At 43.4% G+C, this 21,963-nt stretch overlaps 2 protein-coding genes across 7 annotated transcripts in view; both read right to left on the bottom strand.

Annotated features, from left to right (window-relative positions):
* HECW2 (HECT, C2 and WW domain containing E3 ubiquitin protein ligase 2) overlaps positions 1 to 21,963 on the bottom strand; it is a 193,857-nt gene that overhangs the window by 17,265 nt on the left and 154,629 nt on the right. For all 6 annotated transcript variants that reach the window (XM_081855139.1, XM_081855143.1, XM_081855144.1 and 3 more), the window contains 5 exons: positions 18,609 to 18,692; positions 16,590 to 16,699; positions 11,640 to 11,760; positions 8,968 to 9,081; positions 853 to 1,005 (listed from right to left, as the gene is read on the bottom strand). In XM_081855139.1, the coding sequence (XP_081711265.1) occupies positions 853 to 1,005; positions 8,968 to 9,081; positions 11,640 to 11,760; positions 16,590 to 16,699; positions 18,609 to 18,692 (582 nt within the window). The remainder of the gene's footprint in view (positions 1 to 852; positions 1,006 to 8,967; positions 9,082 to 11,639; positions 11,761 to 16,589; positions 16,700 to 18,608; positions 18,693 to 21,963) is intronic.
* The window catches only part of STK17B (serine/threonine kinase 17b), a 106,633-nt gene that overhangs the window by 73,622 nt on the left and 11,048 nt on the right, over positions 1 to 21,963 (bottom strand). The gene's annotated exons all lie outside the window — the stretch shown is intronic.

Raw genomic sequence — 21,963 nt, 5'->3', positions numbered from 1 at the left:
TCATGCGTAAAACAACATAACTCACAACATATCAACCTATTTGCTTTAAAATATCAGATCACAGTCTTATGGCACCCATTGAAATATGCCTCAGACTACACAGGACCTGCAGTTAAAAACAAAACACAAAACTTAATGCGGAATAGTCCTAAATAGTGTTGGGAATGACACTGTTTCTTCCTGAGTAAGAAAATGGGTCACTCTCTCTGCCCCCTTCCCCAATTCCCTAATCTATATTCATGGAAAGGGCTCAGCCCAATGAGAGGCAGTAAACACTGATTAAAATCTCTTTCTGGCCGACTTTATTCTGTGTTTAATGCTATTTTTGCATCCGAATTGACAGAGTGGCTTTCTGTTGCAGCTATCAGGCTGTTTGCTTTCTAATACAAATGTGGATCCCCATAGAGCTGGTAAAACACTAACCAGTCATTTACAAAACCACAACTTTTTATTGATCCCCACACTGAACATGCAAGAAACAAGAGCAACATTTAACACAAGGGGGTGGGGGACATTTGCAAATTTCACTGGTGAATTAAAAAGAATGAAAGTTTTAGAACAGCACCTCAGTCCGATAAGCTGATCAAAGACAAAAGATAAGTCATGATTTCTGGTTGTGCTTGTGTTCTGATGGATTGGGGTTTGTTTTGGGGATCTTCCCCCACACTGAAAGATTGAAATTCAGAAGGTGGCAGAAAACTGGAAATCTAGGAATGCTCTGTCCTGGATTTATGGTCTATGGGGCCCTGTGTACAGCTCTTTTGGGGGACCTTATTCATGCAACTAAATAAACCCATGTCAAAATTAGGGCTCTATGGGTAGACGTTAATAATAATGTTTCATCATTCTTACCATTCATGGTGATTGTCCACAAAGGCAGACATGGGGCTTATTTGCACAGTGTAAGTATCGTTGGCTGAATATTCAAACAAGCCGTAATATGGGTTGAAGAGTTCTCTTGATACCAGGAAGAAAAACTCCCGTGAAGGTCCACTGTAGTCCAGCCTTTGAAAAACAAAACAAAACAAAATCATTATTATACAAGAATGAACTAAAACACATCTTAAACCTATATTCTCTGTAAGACTACTTCCCATGATACTTTCAGAAAAGAATGTTTTATTTAATTACCATTTATATTACTTAACATTTTGCTAAGTTTGGTTATTGTTCCTAATTTCCACTTGAGAATTTTGCATTATAGCAGAATTTTACACCTCCCATATAAAGGCAGAGATTGTATAATGTTGTCTATTCGATGGTTGTCCATGCACAGGGCTGGCTCAACTGCACTTCAATTCAGAAGAAAAATGACGCGTTGTTCCTAAATTCTATTTTGGACAGCTTCAGTTCTTCTAAGAGCTCTGGGCCAGCCATGAAACTCACTGGATGATCATGAGCCAGTCACTCGCTCTCAACCTAACCGACATCACAGGGTTGTTGTAAGGATGAAATGGGAAGAAGGAGAACTAAGTATGTGCTGCCTTGAGCAGATCAAAGCTGGAAATGGAAAATAATAATCACCACATTGCACCTTTGCACAATGGAACTAATATTGCAATTTCACAATATGTCTTTTCCTTTAAGAATAAGCTGACATTATTCTGATGCTGTCATTTTACTTGACTTATTTCCCGCTCCCCTTCCTTCAGGGTTCTGCATTTTGTTAAGGGAGCTACAACTCACTTAGACCCTTTGTTTATCAGGGCCAGTAATCCTGAACTGTCAGAAACATAAGGAAATTCACTTCCCAGATGACAGTTAAGTGGACACACATTGAAGAGATTATCTGACTTAAACAGCAGTGAGCTAAGTTCAGTGTCTTGCCGTTCTTCATGGGCTCATAACCCAAGGAGATTAAAGAAGATACGGTTAATACTCAACAGCAGGTCATGTTCCTCAGATATTTTGCTTCCATGCTTTGTTTTATTGAAACCATCGGTGAGGACCCCAATTCGCATGAGTATGATGTTACAAACAGGATTAAAAAATTTACAAAGTTCCAGTTCCACGTTCAGGATGCTCATTTTTCAGCACCACTCAAAACCCACAGAAGGAAATTAATACGGAAGATCTTCCCATCTGGCTGGGCACGTGCAAAGAAATTCCACCCAGCAACTAGGCAAAAGGATCTCTCACTTCCCTATGGACTTCTGGGAAAGGGTAACGGTCAATATTGAGAACAGTGAAACAGCAGTTCACCACAGACAGGGCCAGCCCAAGACATTTTGGCACCTAAGGCGAACAGCAAAATGGTGCCCCCTTCCCGCCAGGGAAAAAGGGGCGAATGAAGAGTGGGAACAAGTGGGGGAGAACAATCTACATTGGGATGTGATGCCCCCATGCACCCTGTCGCCTGAGATAGGCACCTGACCACGTGCTCTTCAGTAGTAGAGCACATATGTTGCAAATGAAAAGTCAGATCCAACCCCAGACTTTTACAAGTAGGAGTAAGAAGGCCCCCTTGGCTGAAACCCTGGAGAAGCAATGCCAGTCAGGTTAGACAATCCTGAGCTGGATGGACTAACTCAGTTATAAGGGAGCTTCTTACGTTGTCACACTGTCTTCAGTTCCAATAGGATGTTGGCTGCTCTGCTCCCAACTGCTCAGAGTAGGCAAAACAATGAACGTTTGCTCAGGAGAGATCTGACGCTCCCGGGGAGATAGATGGACTTGCTCTGCTTGGCTACGGGAGATTGAGATGAAGAGCAGAGGGACAGCTGCTGTGAGGACTTGACTTTTGAGTCCATTAGGGAAAATCATAATCCCCTATATTTTTTTCTTCAAACTTCCTAAGAATAGCTAAGCGCAAGGATGCAGGCCTAGCTGAGAGACATTCCCTATTGGTGAACGATCCTTGGAGCACAGCTCACAGCTATAGGAAGCAGTGTAACACTTTAACAATAAACATAACAATTAATCACACAACACATCTTCGTTATGGAATTGCTCTGCCAGCATAAACCACATTTCACCACATTTCAGCATTAGCTTGTCTTCATCAAAAGTCATCAACATGTTACTGCGCATTTTTGCAACCAATTTCCCCTCATACTGGTTGTTGTTTTTTAACCTTACATTCACTAATACATGGGTTTTTAGGTACATTTCCCCTAATATATGCACTTTTGTACACATTTCTGGTTGGAGAACTGAATCACAAAAATTGAAGAAATGCTAATTTCAAAGGACAGCTGCATTTTGGTTCACATGCACTTTCAGGAAGTGCAAATTAGGTAGGTTTGAGAACCTAACCAAATTTCTCTTCCATTCACAATCCAAGACAGTTTATTCTGTAAAGCTGGCATGCGATTCTTGAAAGGACTTGATTTGCAGGATTTTCCAACCTAGCATAAATGTGTTTCTTCCACTGAAAGGCACAGAGTGCAGAATATTTCCCATTTAACAACATTCCACGTACAAGCCTGGCTGAATCACAAGCGAATAGCCTTGGACAATGCATTACATATTTTTAATTAAGTTGAATTTGAATGGTTCCTATATATCTATGTATCTATCTATATGAATGAAAGGATTCTAGCCTAGAATCTTCCAGACTGACATGTCTGTTTTCTGTAGCAAAGGAGAGTTTGATGAGAGGGCCCAATCAAATATGCGATTCCCCATCTGCTGTACTGAAAACAGTCTTACGGAAATCTATACATGTGATTTATCTGAATGTGTAACTCAAGGAAAAATAAGTGAATGGAATGTGCATTCGCACACTCCTCACTCACTTAGCCTACTTACTAATTGACTTACTAAGCAGGCTTCCTCTTCTGTCCCAGACTGAAATAGTAAATTTGAGATGAAAACCCACAGAAGTTCGTGTTGCACAAGACTAATTTCAGAGAGACGATAGGTATGATAATGAGGCAGGCAAATGTGTATCATTTTAAAAAACTAAAAAACACCACTATCACTAAGCTTGTTGACGGGTGCAGCAAAAACACCCAAGGCAACTTTCAACAAAAGAAAATTCACACACAAAAAACTCATTTGAAAAATACCATGGTGCTGTGTTCCAACGGCTGCTCTTTAAAAAGAGAGATCCTACCTTATTGTTTTTGCTTTGTTATTTTATATTGCTTTTGAAGCAAAGTGTCACTAAGCTCGATAGAAAGATTGCTGTGTCCTGGCTGCCTACACACCTGAAAGCCTGAGAAAACATTAATTCAACTTCAATTAATCATGTTTTTTTTAAAAAAAAGATTCCTGTCCTTTGAACAAACCTTTCCAGTCAGAATCAACAAGTTTGCTAACCCTATTACATAGACTGAGCCACCGAGCCAAATTAAGGACTGGACCATTCAGATTTCCTACTCATAGCCATTATTCCCACCGGAAGAAAGGTTCGTGCTCACATCTTCTTGCCTAAACCCAAAGCTGTTCTAATGCAAGCAGTTAATTAAGTTTGGTACAGATGTAGCTTACACATGAGGTGCCCTATGACTGGCCCCAAGTCACATGGGTTGCATGATGTCAGTCACCAGGTGACTTGTCTGACGATCTTACCTGTGAACGTTAAGCTGCATTCCTGATTGCTGGAATATGAGGCAGGCTTTTTGGCTATCTGGCTAGAATTAAGTGCACCTTTGGAATAGGTAAAGGTAAAGGTACCCCTGCCCATACGGGCCAGTCTTGACAGACTCTAGGGTTGTGCGCCCATCTCACTCAAGAGGCCGGGGGCCAGCGCTGTCCGGAGACACTTCCGGGTCACATGGCCAGCGTGACAAAGCTGCATCTGGCGAGCCAGTGCAGCACACGGAAACGCCATTTACCTTCCCGCCAGTAAGCGGTCCCTATTTATCTACTTGCACCCGGGGGTGCTTTCGAACTGCTAGGTTGGCAGGCGCTGGGACCGAGCAACGGGAGCGCACCCCGCCGCGGGGATTCGAACCGCCGACCTTTCGATCGGCAAGCCCTAGGCGCTGAGGCTTTTACCCACAGCGCCACCCGCGTCCTGTCACCTTTGGAATACGGACTGATAATTATTCTACATCTGGAACCCTGCTGCCAAATCTTACCACCAGGATTAGGCAGAGTTGCATTTTCTTCGCCTATTTCTAAATGTCTGATTTCACTGTTCTTTCTGACCCCTCTTGCATATGAATTGGTTAAACGTATTGCAGTTTTGCAAAACAAAAACAAACAAAAAGAACTTCAGATGAACCTTTTTATATTTCCTTGAGAAAAAAACGGAATGAGACCTATCCATTCTCACCCATTCTAACTCTCATACATATCCGATTGTTGCATTATTGTCCGGGCACAACTCAAGCTTGGCCTTCTTTATATGAGGCAGAAAAGCAACATGCAAAAGTTTAAATAAATTAATTAAAAATATCAAGCACATGAGCCCCTCCAAACCCCAACCAAGGTACCTCCAGTGATATACTGTATTTGTTGCTTTTTCTGGGGGCAAAACTTTATTTTACAGGTGCATTTGTAGAATTCTGTGGTGCATATATCACTGCTCTTTCAACATCTAGCCAACAAGAAATAGATATGGCTGGCTGGCAATAAATAAAATGTGGTTTTCTTCCACGAATGGATTGAGCCAACAGCACCAACCAAGAGTAACTCTACAAACTGGATTTTCCGATGTCCAAGTGTCAGTTCTGACAGCTTGGACATAATGAGGCTGCAATCATCTACTCACTCAACTTGATAGTAAGCTCTAATGAACTCAATGGGACTTACTTCTCAGTAGACGAGGAGAGGGTTTGCACTGTAAAGTGAGTAATGCTGGCTGGAACCCAAGCAGAAAATACAAACATTGCCTCTACTACACCTTCAGGACCAGACAGGTTAGCCTGATTCACAATTATTCATTCCACAATTTTGATAGTGAATGAAGGTAGCTTATACTAGAAGTCTGTGTATTAACACCAATGAATGGAAAGAACTTCTCTTGAACTCCCGCACTACAATATTTTAAGGTTGTGTGTGTGTTTTTAAAAAAGGATGCCATTAATCATCAGCAGCACAGCAATGCCATTAACATTCCTTCTGTGCTTGGGCAAGATGAGAAATGTTAAGCCAGCCTGAAGACATCTCCCGGGTAAGCTTGCAATGGGGCATGTTGAAAGACATGCGGATGCCATTGACATGACACTGCACATTGGGGAGAGTGGCAAAACAGACCTATCACTAGGGTTACCATGTAGAACCTTTATTCATTGGTGAATTGCCTGCGTACCATATAGGCCAAGACTGTTCTTGTAAGACAAACATCTGCATGAGGATTTAATGCTGGACTTCTCTAAACTAGACTTGGTCTCTTTAATAACAAACGTCCCCACAAGTTGTTCTGCTTTATGGAACTACAAACGACCAGGAGTTATAGGGGAATACCCACATGCCTTCTACTTTTTAAGTCTGTTTCAATATGGCTTGGAGGGACCGGATATGTGTTTTGTGCAATTCTCTTAAATGAAAGCATTTTTTACAGGTCAAAAGCATTATGAGGGTATCAACTTACAGTTTTATTCATTTTTTTAAGTTCAGGTTTCTAGCCGTCATGGCTGCCAAATACCTGAAAATTGGGAGAAATATTCAGCGATATTTCTAAAGCTAACAGGGTGTTCAGTAGGATTCCTTCTGTCAGCATGACCAAAATAGCTCCTTGTTCCTCCCCATGACTACCAGAAACAATAATATATTGTGCAATACAAGGAAATTTAATCTTCGAGTGCGCCTCTTCCGAATTAAGATTTTTATCGTGTGCCCACATGCTTGAGAAGATTGGCCCTATGTCCTGAGGTGCAAAGCAAACCCAAGGTAGCAGTGTCTCCGTCGTCTAACGATGCAATTTTCAGTTTGGTGCCCAGAAGAAATGGTGCAAAGGCCCCTCTTCTCAGTATAACCACTTGTACTTATTTGTTGAGGCTGAGCACTTTAGCCTGTTCCATATTTTGTGTTTCATAAGTTTTATGGTTGAGTTTGATTTTTGTGAGCGGCTTTGAGTGTAGGAGAAGTGGAACAGAAACACTATAATTTGTTTATTTTAAAAAGGGAGAGTAATTTGGTTTGACTTAGCACAATATTTTGATTTTTCAAGTGCACAGTACACATAGCCGGAGTGTTATCTCACTATGAACTTCACAAAGTTTTTATGATGTCTGGATAGAGTACCAAGAGAAAGAAAACTGAGTCAGCCTGCAGCTTGAAAGACGCTACATATATAGCAGAGGCAGCCAATGTGGTGCCTTCCAGATGCCGTCGGACTACAACTCCCATGAACCCCAGCCAGCCTAGCCAATGGTCATGGATGATGGGGGTTGTAGTCCACCAACATATTGAGGAACCTGATACAGAGAAACTCATCTCTTACTTTCCTTCCATCTCCTACTTTCCTGAGTTGCAGCATTTGAATTGGCATGGTTTGCTGCCGACACACGAAAACAACCTAATTCTAGCCAGTGCTTTCCTGCAAATAGTTAACATGCCTCCTTGCTGCACTGTTCATTCATTGCAACTCCTTCCAACAGCCAGGTTACTTGTACAATTTAAGAACTGGCACAAGGCTGAAGTAATGCCAAACCAGCAAAACATTTGCACACAACAGCTGCAGGGGCAAATGCTTAACTGTTCCAGCACACAAACGTTATGGCTTCTAGCTTGCTCTCTTTGGGCATGCAGATGGGCAGGGGGGACAGATCAGAATGATTCACATTGTGCTGGTGATGGACACACAGGCAAAGGCCTGCCCGCATTTGTTAATGCGTTCCATATCACGTTGTGTAAAAACATTCAATCACTGAAAAATGGTTTGCTGAATTTATTTATAGCAAGCATTTGTATATCGCCTTCTGGCTTTCAAAAGGGCCCCAAAGGTGGTTCACATTCTTGATACGATATAAAATAAGAATGGGAGGAAGAAAGGGGAGATCGTTCCGTCAAGCAAGCAAAAACACTTACAGTGACATAACATTCATAGCAGCACAACACTGAATTCCTCCCATAAAGTTTAATTTTAAATTTATTAATACAACCACAAGAAGAAGATAGCAGCGTATTCATCATCAGTGATGTTGAAGGGACTATTTAATATGTGCTGGTAGCACTCTCAAACCACTTCCAAAACTTGATTGTCAATATTAACGATTATTAATATAACTGATGCCATTATTGGTGTGCAGAATTCACATACCCTCAGTGACAAAACATTCTGCATGCATGTTGAGGAAATGAATCATTTGCTACATTACACACACACACACACAAACCAGCTTGCAAGACCCTGAGATTATATAGGAATGCCTTTCTTTCTCTAAAAGAAGTGCATTTGAGCAGAAGTAGCAAATTGTGCAAAATAGAAAAAGGAAGGAAGGAAGGAAGGAAGGAAGGAAGGAAGGAAGGAAGGAGGGAAGGAAGGAAGGAAGGAGGGAAGGAAGGAGGGAAGGAAGGAGGGAAGGAAGGAAGGAAGGAAGGAAGGAAGGAAGGAAGGAAGGAAGGAAGGAAGTGAAGGAAGGAACAATGACCCTCTAGTTCTTTTAAGCTTCTGGTCTAACCTCGCCAAATTCTTGAACAGCTCAATAAATTTTATAATGTCAATCTTCTCTCATTCATTGCCTGAAGCATCTACTGCAACGACTGTAGAAAATTCAAACCATGCTACAGTTTTCTAGATTTCTAGCAAAACTATTTCCAACCCCTTGAAGCAAACTTGGGAGTGCAAAGCAATATGCAGGATGGAGCTCTCCCTGCCAAAAACAGATCTGGAAGGAACTCAACATGTACACAGTTTAATTGATGCTTTGCAAAGGAATTCACATGTCACAAAGCTTGGAGAACTTATTTTCAAACAGCTGTAAGTTCTAGGCTTATGAGAGGCATTTCCTGGCTATAATCCTTCCTCTTCTCGCTCTAGACCGCAAACAGTAGATGAAATACTTGAGTGCAGCTGCGAAGCGTAGTAGAAAGTACATACTGTTTTGGGGGCCACTTCCCTTTTCTACTCACCCTTCCTCTCCGACAAACGTGACATACAGTTTATTTCTTTGCAGGTCCTTTCTTGAATAACCCATAATTTGGTTGAAGGCATCTTCCAGCAAATGGTCTCTCCTGATAATTAATCTGCACAATGGAACAAAATGGAATCAAAGGAGGCCATAATTTGTAGCTTAAATGTTTTCCCCCCTAGTTATATTTAGACTGCCTGGGAAAGTTAGCACTACAAGCCATGTTTTAGGAGCCAATCTAACATTTCTTAGGATTTATTTAGAGAACAGTTTCCTGGGCATTGTGCCAGAGCAATAGGGATAGATACTTCTTCTTATCCTCCCCTCATAAGGACAACAGGGTGCTTACCTAAAGAAATAAACTGTGTAGGCAATTCAGTTGATGTTAGTCCAGCACCAGCATGATTCGGAACAGGCAGAAGCAGCCTGAAAAGTCTGAACTACAGACACTGACCCCAAACGTTTCCAGCACTTACAGTTTGCAATGACCGGGAATGTCTTTAATAACACGATGCAGAAAACCAATGGAATTCTGCCAAAAGGACAAGGTGAGAATGATGGAACCTAAATTCTTGAGTGGCCGCTATTTGGTGGAAGGTGTTTGCCAAAAACAAAAGCTGTTGGATGAAAGATGGTCACTCATCCCTTGCAAGCTAAAGAACCCCTGGATGGCTAAGTCCAGTCACAGGCGACTATGGGGTTGCGGTGCTCATCTCGCTTTCAGGCCGAGGGAGCCAGCGTTTGTCCACAGACAGTTTTCCAGGTCATGTGGCCAGCAGGACTAAACTGCTTCTGGCGCAACAGAACACCGTGATGGAAACCAGAGTGCACGGAAACGCCGTTTACCTTCCCACTGCAGCAGTAGCTATTTATCTACTTGCACTGGCATGCTTTCGAACTGCTAGGTAGGCAGGAGCTGGGACAGAGTACGGGAGCTCACTCCATTGCGTGGATTTGAACCGCCGACCATCTGATCAGCAAGCCCACTGGTTTAGACCAGTGCTACCCACGTCCCTTGTATTTTATTTTGTACATCACTCGTATTTTATAGCCAAGGGTCAAACGGGACATGAAATGGCAAAGGGGAGGGAACAGCAGTGTGGACTGCAGTCAATTGGAGCTGATGTGCATTATGTATTTTTTTAAAAAAACCCACTGAGAGATGGTGACACACACCTGCCATGTAATGTCTAATTTGGTCCCAAGTGGGAATTTGAACTTGAGTTTCCAACATCCCAAGGGAAGCGGGTGGCGCTGTGGGTTAAACCACAGAGCCTAGGACTTGCCGATCAGAAGGTTGGCAGTTCTAATCCCCACGCCGGGGTGAGCTCCTGTTGCTCGGTCCCTGCTCCTGCCAACCTAGCCGTTCGAAAGCACGTCAAAGTGCAAGTAGATAAATAGGTACCACTCCAGCGGGAAGGTAAACGGCATTTCCGTGCGCTGCTCTGGTTTCGCCAGAAGCGGCTTAGTCATGCTGGCCACATGACCCGGAAGCTGTACGCCAGCTCCCTTGGCCAATGAAGCGAGATGAGTGCCGCAACCCCAGAGTCGGTCACAACTGGACCTAATGGTCAGGGGTCCCTTTACCCTTTACCTTCCAACATCCCAACCCAACATGTTAGCTGACATATCCTGGGAGCTCTTTGCTCTCAATGGCAGCAACTAATACTCGGTGTCACGTTTATTTATTCCATAAATAAATATACATTTTTATTTATTTATTTTTAAAGAAATACACCGCCACACCTAAAAGCAGTTTACAAAACCAAAGTGGTTTAACCCCCCCCCCCCCAAAAAAAAACCCATTATGGATTGCCAGGGGGAAAAGACAAATCACATGAAAATGAATTGTTATAAATTTGGAGGCGGGACCCCAAAACCTTAGAAATCAATAAATGGTAGGACATCCGATCATTTGGGATGTGAAGGGAGAAATACAAGCTGCAGAGATTTTCCTGGGCCAGCCTATGCAAAAAGACCTGACCAAGCTAGGGCCATTAATATACAGGGCCATTGAGGGTCATTGGCAATGCAAGAGAATTGTCCTCCTTCCTTGCCCTGAGGTGTGAACAGAAACTGGGGGTTTAGGGAGTTACCAGGGTAACTGGGTATGAGGTGATAGGAAGGAGGAGGAGGAGGACTGGGATCCATCTTGGGCAGGCTGGCTGAAGGTTGGCTGCACTGCTGTGGGGGACAAATCCCTCTTGAAATAACCATGCTGTAAGATCTGGACTCCCTCCATGCAGACTGAAGGTGTAAATAGGTGATTAAGCTATATTTCTTAAAGCTATGAGAGTCTCTGCCATGTCTCAATTCCCCTAAAGGACCACAGATCCTGGGTAAGATCTCGGAAACCCATGAGCTCTTGTCACTGCTCGGCAGAGAGAGCGGAAGGCACCCAACTTTTGTAACAGTATGTAACAGAACTCGGATGTCCTACTTCTTTCAGAAAAACCACTTGTGGTGGGTTTTGGACTGAGGAAACGGCAAGCTTCAAAAGGTTCAAGCACACCTCATCCCTCTCCTCTGCCTTCTCAAAACGGCTTTTCTTTAAAAACAAACAAAATACATCAAGCTTGGGGCTCTGCGGCATGCATTAGTGGGAATAAATTGACCGTAGCACAGTGTTCTGTTTCTGAAATATGCTCGGATCTATGTAAGACTTCTACATACTTCAATTTCCCTGGGCCTTGTCCGTATCCTTTAGTCTCCAGCTTCCTGTAGAAATTCCTCAGCTTGGCTTCAAAATCTCTTTTATATGGAGCAGGAGCTCGTGCATTAGCCCGTGTAGTACCTGCAACGAAGCCAGAAGAAGCACAAGACCTATTTTATTAAGATCATTGTCGCTCACCTTTCTGTCAGAAATGTTCAAGACTGGGAGGAAGACGACAGCGCAGTAACACCACATGCAACATATACAGGGAGGAAAGTAGTAAATTCTAAGTGTGGGGACCAGCAGTAGAATGGTAAGTTTCCTGTATAATTGGTGATGCACAAAACCAGACTCTACACCCCTCATCTGAAGCCCTTCTTCATGTGCCTCCTTGAGAGGTCCGGAGAGTGGCAACACGAGAACAGGGCCTTCTCTGCAGTGGCTCCCCATCTGTGGAATGCTCTCCCCAGGGAGGTTTGCCTGGCGCCTTCATTATATTTTTTAGGTGCCAGGCAAAAGTGTTCCTCTTCAGCCAGGCCTTGGGCTGCTTTATATCCTACAGCCTTTTGAATGGGTCTGTGGGAAGGGGGGTTATTGTTTTGTTTTGGTTTAATGATTTACTTGTGTTTTATCTTGTGAACTGTCATGAAGGGTGGCATATAAATTTAGTAAATATCAATATAATAAATAAACAACAAGCCTGCTGTTGAGGGGATCTTTATTTTTTGCAAAGAAGGCTCGACTAGGTGGGCCTGACCAGATCCAGGAGGACGAGTCTCAGATCTTTTAGCAACAGTGCATGTTTCAGATTATTTAACACAGATTAGTTATGCCTTAACTGTAAGGAGATCCCTAGTATGAGCTCTTACTTTCCAAATTTGGTATCAGTAGGCCACAGGGGTTCTAGTAAGTATATAAAAAAAAGGGGGGGGAGAAAACCGAAACCAACCTACCCCTGCTAAAGTGTGTGGGTGATTTTAAACCATGATGGACTAGTAAAAGAACTGGACTGACACAGAACAAGAAGGGGGAGACTTTGTTTTGCATAAGTGTATTATATGAGCATATGACCATTTTAATATGACAACTGTGGATTTTCTCTTAACCATCAGGAGAGAAAACGAAAGCTATGCATCCTTAATTGGAAATTTAATTGGCATTTCATAAGTGATGCCTTTTGCGCAGCCTGGAGAACACACATTTAAATATACATTTCTGAATGAATTAAGGGTGCATACTACTGAAAACATATGAACATCCGACAATGCATTCACACACAAAGAGGGTAAACCTATACATGTCTACTCGGAAGTAAGTCCACTGAGTGAGCGTGTAGGGCTGCAGCCTCCTCCCCCATCCCCAAAATGGCTGTTCTAAAACATTTAGAAAAAGAGCATGCCTGATTTTTGTTCAAACCAAGATGCAGTAATCTGCTCTAGCCATCTGTGGAAATATCTAAAAGCACAAATTACTTGAATTGCCAGTTGCAACCTCAGAAACCTGCTTTAACTTCTGGTGTAAGATGACTCATAACAAAACACATGCCTAATTTTGAAAGTTAACTTCCAGACTTAGCATCTCTCAAAAGAGAACTGTGTGCAGGGGGGACGGGAAACAACATTTAACAAAATGCACTGCACTGTTTACTGTAACTCTTAAGCTAAGCAAGTAAATGAACTACAAGTGTTATCTTTGGGAAAACTTTAGTGAAGCAACTTCCTATTTTACTTCAAAGATTACATGCACCTAAAATGTCAGTATAATATATATCCTGGTTATGTAGGGTACTTAAAAAAACAACAACACCACAACCCTCTCAACACACTTGCTTCCTGGTTGTCTTCATTTCAATTTCTTTTTATAACTGCTCTGTTCCTTGGATTTCTAAACCTTACAAATACGTTATCAGAACTGAGAAGCTGAAATGGCTACATTCCCAAAATGATACCGCAGCTCTTAATGAATTTCTTTGTGTGTACTAACAACACGATGCAACTTTCAAGTTCATGTGTTTGCGTGGAGGGGGGGGGGGAGATATTTGTTGTGCCTGAGAGAATGTGAGAGGGACAGAGAAAGAACGAAAGTTACAGGATTATAAGATCTGACCTTTAGCAGTAACTCTACTGGCTGTTAATTCCCAAACCAGATCACTATATATATAAAAAAGTCTTATCTATTTCTGTTATGGGCGAAAGGAAAGGACACACTGCCGTCACACAGGCATGGGACAGGTGACTGGGAAAAAGCAATGGTGACTTTGACCTGATAAGAGAGGCCGGTATGCAGTTTTATAGACTGGCAGGAACAGAAAGAGATTCAGGCTGAATCCTTTTGCACAGCGACACGCTTCTGAGCAAGCTTGCACAGGTTTGCATCATTAAGCTTAATCTAGATAGCATTTTTTTTTTTTTTTTTTTTTACAGAGCTGTAAGTGGTTTTAAGGAGGCATCATTCTGCTCTAGTTACTTGTTTGTTTGCAACGCTCATGTGTGTGTGTGTGTGGCTGTCACCTCTGGTCAAACAGGTTTTAGAAATGGACATTAAACAAATTAATAAGGAAGGATTTGAAACCATACAAAAACTTGTTTTCCAGAGAAAGAGCAGAGTTAAGTATGTACCTGCAGGAGCATTGCTAGCACTGCTAGGAGGCAAGCCCAACCTTTTGTCTCAGGTGGTGGAACACCTACCTATCCCTGCCTGCTAGCCAGCCACCCCAACCCCTAGACAAGGATGGAGTGAGTGCCTGCTAAATCCAGTTGTATCCTACCACCAGTGTCCCAGATCCAAGTCTCTGGCTTCTGTGCCTTCGGGGGGGGGGGGGCGGAGCATTCCTGGGAGGGAGGCACCCACCCCTCCTCCTCACCCACCCAGTCCTTGGCAGTCAGCAGCTTACAGGCTTTGTAGTTATTGTCCTTCTTCAAATCTCATATTTGATTCCCACACTTTTATCAAAACACAAATGTTGCTTCAAATGCATATACAGTGGTACCTCGGGTCAAGTACTTAATTCATTCCAGAGGTCTGTTCTTAACCTGAAACTGTTCTTAACCTGAATCACCACTTTAGCTAATGGGGCCTCCTGCTGCCGCTGTGCCACTGGAGCACGATTTCTGTTCTCATCCTGAAGCAAAGTTCTTAACCTGAGGTAATATTTCTGGGATAGCGGAGTCTGTAACCTGAAGTGTATGTAACCCGAGGTACCACTGTACTGTACATTTTGAATATGTTTCATCTACCATTTTGTTGAAATCTAGCACTGGGGATTGCTGCTTACATACAAGTGCCCTAAATACTTTTTAACACTTATTTTTATTGGTTACTATTCCAGATGTACACAAGGACTGAGCATGACAACCGACTCTTGAATACATCACCTCACGTTTCATAAAACACCACTAAATTATCCTTTCAGCACATGGCAAGTTCTTATTACAAATCAGTTGTCACCGTCAAGAATTTCCTGGGCAATTATTCCATCCGTAAGAGCAACAAAAGAAAGGAAGGTTTACTTTTAAAAAAGAAATATTTATGTAAGCATGCACATGCCTCTTTCTCTCTCACTCTCTCACATGCACTTTGTACGTATGTGTGGGTCTTAGGAATAAATAAATAGCATTTTATGGCTTTTCATGTCATGTAAATGGGAGCATAAAGTGCTGGGACTGGGAAAAGAATTATGTGGTCTGTACTCAACACAATAATAATTTATAATACTTTTATTATTTGTACCCCGCCCATCTGAGTGGGTTGCCCTGGCCACTCTGAGACACTTCGATTCTTAACAGAAACACAAAAGTCTCTCCTGACAGACAGAGTTATTTGGACAGAGTCAAGTGTATATAGATCCAAAAAACTTTGACTGACATTAACATTAAGGCCCACAAGTTTCGATCCTAAGTTTGGGAGTGGGAAGCGGCTGTCACATTCCCGAACACTTCCAACAACCCTGTCACCTTCTTGAGATCAGGTAACTTGGCCTCAGTGAAATGACCTTGGTCCCCCCAAGGGCCAGGAGCTCATTGAACTGAGCACATAAACGACTTTCTGTCTACCAGAAAGATATTCATACATGTGTCATTCTATGCAATACCTTCGATAGCCCTCAGATCTCTGCTAGCTTTCTACCTGCATACCTGTTTATTAATTTACACGGAGCTTGGGGTTTATGTCACGCCAAAAAGTGGGGTGGGGTGGGGGGGAGGAGCATAGTCTGCCCAGGCTTCCTTGACCTACAATAGATGTACTTCTCGCTGTTTATTTGTTTGTTTTGTAACTCAAGAAAACCTTTACTTAAAGCTTTTTAAAATTATTTTTTAAGGAGTACAGTTGCACCTTGGTTTTGGAAGTTTAGTTCCTGAGCATGTTGGCTCCAGAAAACTACAAACCCAGAAGTGACTGTTCCAGTTTGCGAACTATTTTTGGAAGTCGAACATCCGACGAGGCTTCCACAGCTTCCGACTGGCTGCAGGAGCTTCTTGCAGCAAATCAGAAGCCACGCTTTGGATTCCAAACGTTCCGGAAGTCGGACAGATTTCCGGAACGGATTCCATTCAACTTCCAAGGTACGACTGTAGTCTTTAACAAATCTCTAAAAGATTTGTTCTTATTCCAGAATACCACCCTCCAATGAGAGATAAGCTATTCAAACCCATTATTTGTAGTGCTTTCTTAAACGACAAGATTAAGAAATGGCACCCCTTTCATTTTTAGGTTTTCCAGTACTAGTGACAGAAAAGAATCACATTTGTGGCTCTATTCAATAAAGCTAAATATATCTCCACTGGCCATGCCTTACAAAGAAAATGCCTTTCGGAAAGGCTCTTTGGATGCCTACAACGAAGAATATGATATCGGTGTAGCCACAACAGCCAAAGTTTTCACCTCCTGCTTGTTTGCACAAAGAAGCCCATGAAAACAGATGAGAACATTAGGTTAACTCTCTACCATTATGCAGATGTAGCAGGGCTTACCTGGAGAGTTTTGAGGAGAGGACACTGGGGAGCCTCGTGGAGACTGGCAATAACTGGGATGAAGTAAGGCATGCGGCGGTACATATGACATTATTTCCTCTTCAAATAAACTAAAAGAAAATTTGGGGGGGGGGGGAGAGAACAAGGAAAAGGGTCAAGCACATCCTCCGAACCTACTACTCCTGCTTCCAATCACACTCACTGTAATTAGTTTTGCCTGCTCTAAAATATCACCTGGCATTCTTTCATGTATTTGGGACAGGATTCCGATAAAGATGTATACCATATTTTTCCGTGTATAAGATGCCTCAGTGTATAAGACGCCCCTATTTTGGGGGACTCAAAATTAAGAAAATGGGGGGGAGACTGCCCCCGTGTATAAGACCAACCCCCTTTTTAAACATTATATTTTAGTAAAACAACAACAACAACAACAACTAGTCTTATACACGGAAAAGTACGGTACATTGTGGTCCCAACATCATGAATCTTTACACTGCATCTCCTGAGAGTAGCCCTTCGTCTCTCAGTCAATGACAAAGCAAGCACTTTGTGAATGAGACACAAACAATGCTGTGGGGTAAAGGGTCCATGTGCAGATAAGTCTTTCGTTTTTTGGGGGGGGGGCACGATCATGCCTGCTTGCAAGCTTTACTATGTCTGTGCGCTCAATGTTGGCACACTGAATGCCACAACTGTATAGAAGCCTCTGCATGTAGGTTAAGAGAGGAAAGGGAGATCAATGAAGGAAGGGGATAAGAAGTCTTCACGCAAGGGACAAAACACAGCATATCTTTGAAACAATAGCTGAGCTCCACTCTCTAATTCCCACAAACCTTTTGGCATGGGTAGGCAAACTAAGGCCCAGGGGCCAGATCCAGCCCAATCGCCTTCTAAATCCGGCTCGCGGACGGTCTGGGAATCAGCGTGTTTTTACATGAGTAGAATTTGTGCTTTTATTTAAAATGCATCTCTGGGTTATTTGTGGTGCATAGGAATTTGTTCACACCCCCTCCTCAAAATATAGTCCGGCCCCCTACAAGGTCTGAGGGACAGTGGACTGGCCCCCTGCTGAAAAGGTTTGCTGACACCTGCCTTATGGCCTAAAATATGTTCCTCTTCCGTGAGAAATACAACCGTGAATTCTGGTCCCTCCTAGTCAAAATTCTACCTCTTCTTCATACACATTGTAGTATCTATCCTTCCCTTGTTTGTTTCCACAATTATGCAAATATTCGGTTTTCTTCTAAGCCAATGTCCAGCCCTTTCCTGGCTCTTGCCCCTCCCTTCTTCTCGCACTGCAAGCATTTTCCATAGAACTGTAGTGTTGGAAAGGAGCACGAGGCTCATTTAGTGAGTAGTCCAACCCCATACAATGCGGAAATCCCTTTTGCCCAATGTGCTTGAACCCACAAACCTGAGATTAAGAATCTCATGCTCTACTGAATGAGCTACTGTCTGTTTCTGCCTTTCCATCTAGATGCATAACCGCAATTGTGCAAATGCAGCTGTTTTCAATTAAAATGAAAATGTTTTAATCCAAAGCCCTTCACTAGTCATTCTGGAAGGCAAGAGATGGTAGAACCAATTTATCAACAAAGAGGCATGAAGAAAGCCAGGGTTGGTTGTTTTTTTTTGGGGGGGGGGAAGTATGTTGAGACAAACACAGGCTACATATGTGCATAAATTTGGGCTACAATTCCCACCCACCCCCAAAATTACATAGATTTGACATTAGCCATGCTATCGAGTGGTTCTTTACGACTGATTGGAGTCTATTTGGATTGACAGGCTTCTCGAGATAAATAAATATCCTCGACTGAAAGCAAGCTGCAATTTAGAAACTTAACACGGATAATTCTGTCATCTAAATCCTCGGCTGCATCTCCCCCCAGCTTCATTTCGAAGAACTGAGGGGAGAGAGAGCTTGCTGCGGTCACCTGAGCAGTTTGCACAAACGTTCCAAGGTGATTAAAAAATCGAACAAACCCATAGTCGTTGTAGAACAGCACCATGTACCTTAGTAACATGACAAGGTCTGCATCACTAGACAGGCGCACGAGTCCCGGGGTCCCTTCAGTCCGAATAAACTGGATCTTCTCCCTGTTGAGGCAGGCAGAGCGTTCTAACGAATCTCTTGCAAACAAGGCACTGACGTACGCCAGGACAGCAAGAAAAAGCACTGGGTATATCAAGTGCACCTCTAGATTATCCCTCTGCATTTCAGGAACCATTTTCCGACCTGCTGCAACATGTCAACGTGAAGGGAGGAATCTCGCAACCAGCCCCATCCCCCCATCCCACCCAAGCCCCTAAACGAATGCATTCGGAAGAACGGTGTGTTGTGTTTTCGCTGTTGTCCTCATCTCTCAGAAGCTTAGGCGCTGCTCCCAGGTACCCAACCAATGGAAATCAATCCCTCAACTTGACACAAGTAGTGTGGCTCTGAATTCCAAGCAGCAGCTCAAGCGCCAGAGAAAGCTATTGCTATTCCGAAAGAACCCATGTGCACCTGCTCCACTCTCAGCACAAACGCCAAGAGAATCCTGTTAATTTTCAAAAGCACAGAGCTTACCAGGAGCGAGAGAAAGGCATATTGTTCTGCAAAACCAGCTCAGTCAATTTGAGACAGTGGCAGTCTGGTGAGCTTCGGCCTGTTTTGTTTTTGGGGTTTTTTTTTAACCACTTTTTGACTGACACACACCTTTTTAGGGGAATGGGCGCAGCTCAGTGGAAAAAGCGTCTGCTTTGGATGCAGAAGGTATGCCAGGATCAATTCCTGGCACCTCCAGGTAAGGCCGAGAGAGGTCCTCTGTCTGAAACTCTGGACAGCTGCTGCCAGTCAGTGTAGACAATAAAGAGGTAGAACAATGGCCTCACTCTACTCCCATGTTTTGCACGATGCACCAGCTCTTATACAGCAGCAACTTCCAGAGGAGCAGCCATGTTAAGTCCTTTGCACAAAACCAACAAACAGTGCTGCGGCGTCTTAAAAGACTAAACCATTTCTAATGTCATAAGTTTTCATGGACTACAGTTTTGCTTCATCAGACGGCTTCAGATGCAGACGATCAATGGAACTGTAGTTCAGGAAAGCTTCTTCCATAGTAAATTTGTTCGATTTTAAGGTGCTACAAGAACCGCTCTTGGTTTTTAATAAGTTCCTCTCTGCATGCATGAGCACACTTTGCATTTTTTAAAAAGGGTAAAAACCTGAAATTCTCTCTCCTGTCAGTGTTTTTAGAATTCGTATATCGGTTCTGTAAAAAGCAGCCATTCTCATCCCTTTCGGTTGCTGCTGCTGGTGTGCGTGTAGAAGAACAAGCCATTCCTCTTCATGCAAGCACCTCTTACTTTCAGAACCACGCAGACAGGATTTCCTTTTGGTTCATTTCTCGCTTTTCAGGGCTGTGCTGTCACTATTTGTCACTCTGAGAGACTTTTAAAAGTCTCATGGTGATGAAAGAGAACCAATGCAGCTACAGCTGGTTTCACTCTTTTTCCATCGCCATTCATCACTCGTAGAGTGCTGGCCAGAGAGAGAAGTAGAAGCATTCATATCCTCTCCCTGGACATAATTCAGGGGGGAAATAACAGCACCAAAAAAGTATAAAAAATTGCTGGCAGCTATTGGTTCACACACCTAAAGTGAAGAAGCAATGTCTGCTCCCCATCTCTGAGAAATTAATGCCTGGATTGGAACCCAGATCTGTCCCAAACTTTAAATCAAACCATCTCCATCTTGGAAACAACTCATGGCTGCAACATCCAGAATAATTTCTTTGATTTTTATGTTTTCTACCTCCCATTCTCCACCGCTTTGAGCAACATTGTGGAGAACTGAAAAGCTTGTCATACCTTTCGCGACAATTTTGGGAGCAGGCCTTTAGAAGAACTAAGCAGAGAGAGGCTTTCTGGAACCATCCTGGCCCCTGCCTGGTGTGCTCCCCCAGCCAGCAAGTGTGTGTGTGTGGTTTTCTGCCTGCATCTGTTTGTTATTCCTGTCAGATATCTGCCTGGGAGTTTGGGGGCTGACTGCAGTAAGTGGAATTGCTTGCTTAGTGAGGAATTACAGCATGGTTGTCATCTAGAGCCTGCCTCACTGTAAAAACAGGCTCCGCCATGCGCTGCGGGGTTGACCCCGAAGTACAGCCGCACCTCGGAAATCAAACGCCTTGCGAGTCAAAAGTTTTGGCTCCCGAACACCGCAAACTCAGAAGTGAGTGTTCAGGTTTGGGAGCGTTCTTTGGAATCTGAGCGTCCGACGTTGGTTCTGCAGCTTCCGATTGGCTGGTTTCCGAACATTTTGGAAGTCAAACAGAATTCCGGAATGGATTCCGTTCGACTTCCGAGGTTCGACAGTAAATGACATCCAAGGAGATTGTCCCTTTGGCTTGCCACTTTGGGGACCCGCAAACACAGGTGTGCCTCTCTCCACGGTCAGGATATGGAACTGTAGGCCAGGCACTGTAGGAGACAGATCTGCGATCTTTACCCAAGGGGACAAATTTGGTCGGTGGTGTCCGTCCCCCCCCCCCGAGAAAGAGAGGGGGAGGAGTGTTGTAGAGGTGCTACTATCTTCCACCTGACATTATGAGATGCAGCTCCTATGAGGCCTTAGTTTATTAGTTTATACCCAGAAACTGCAATTAATCAAGAATGCGGCAGCTAGACTGGTGACTGGGAGTGGCCACCGGGACCACATAACACTGGTCCTGAGAGATCTGCATTGGCTCCCAGCACTTTTCTGGGCACAATTCAAAGTGTTGGTGCTGACCATTAAAGCCCTAAATGGCCTCGGTTCTGTATACCTGAAGGAGCGTCTCCACCCCCATCGTTCAGCCCGGACACTGAGATCCAGGGCCGAGGGCCTTCTGGCGGTTCCCTCACTGCGAGAAGTGAGGTTACAGGGAACCAGGCAGAGGGCCTTCTCGGTAGTGGCGCCCGCCCTGTGGAACACCTTCCCTTCAGATGTGAAGGAAACAAGCAGCTATCTTATCTTTAAAAGACATCTGAAGGCAGCCCTGTTTAGGGAAGTTTTTAATATTTAATGCTGTATTGTTTTTAACACTCGATTGGAAGCCACCCCATATTCTGGCATCTCTGAGTATGTGAATCTAGCTAAAAGCTTTCTCTTTGATGGCGGGGGAAGAAATTATTATTATTATTATTATTATTAGTAATAGTAGTAGTAATATATATTGATTTTGGATGCTGGTGCCAGGATGTGCCAGGGTGGACAGGTAGCTGCAAAGAGGCTGCCCCAATTTCTGCGGTGGCAGTGGGCAGAGGGAAGTATTGTTGGGAGTGCAGGGAGTCCACCATCATCTGAGGTGGTGGCAACAACAAACTATTACTTATGTTGCAACCAAGC

The sequence above is a fragment of the Podarcis erhardii genome (assembly GCF_964252035.2).
Source record: "Podarcis erhardii genome assembly, chromosome: 1".
In the NCBI taxonomy this organism is placed as follows: domain Eukaryota; kingdom Metazoa; phylum Chordata; class Lepidosauria; order Squamata; family Lacertidae; genus Podarcis; species Podarcis erhardii.
This window is presented reverse-complemented; position numbering and strand designations above follow the sequence as displayed.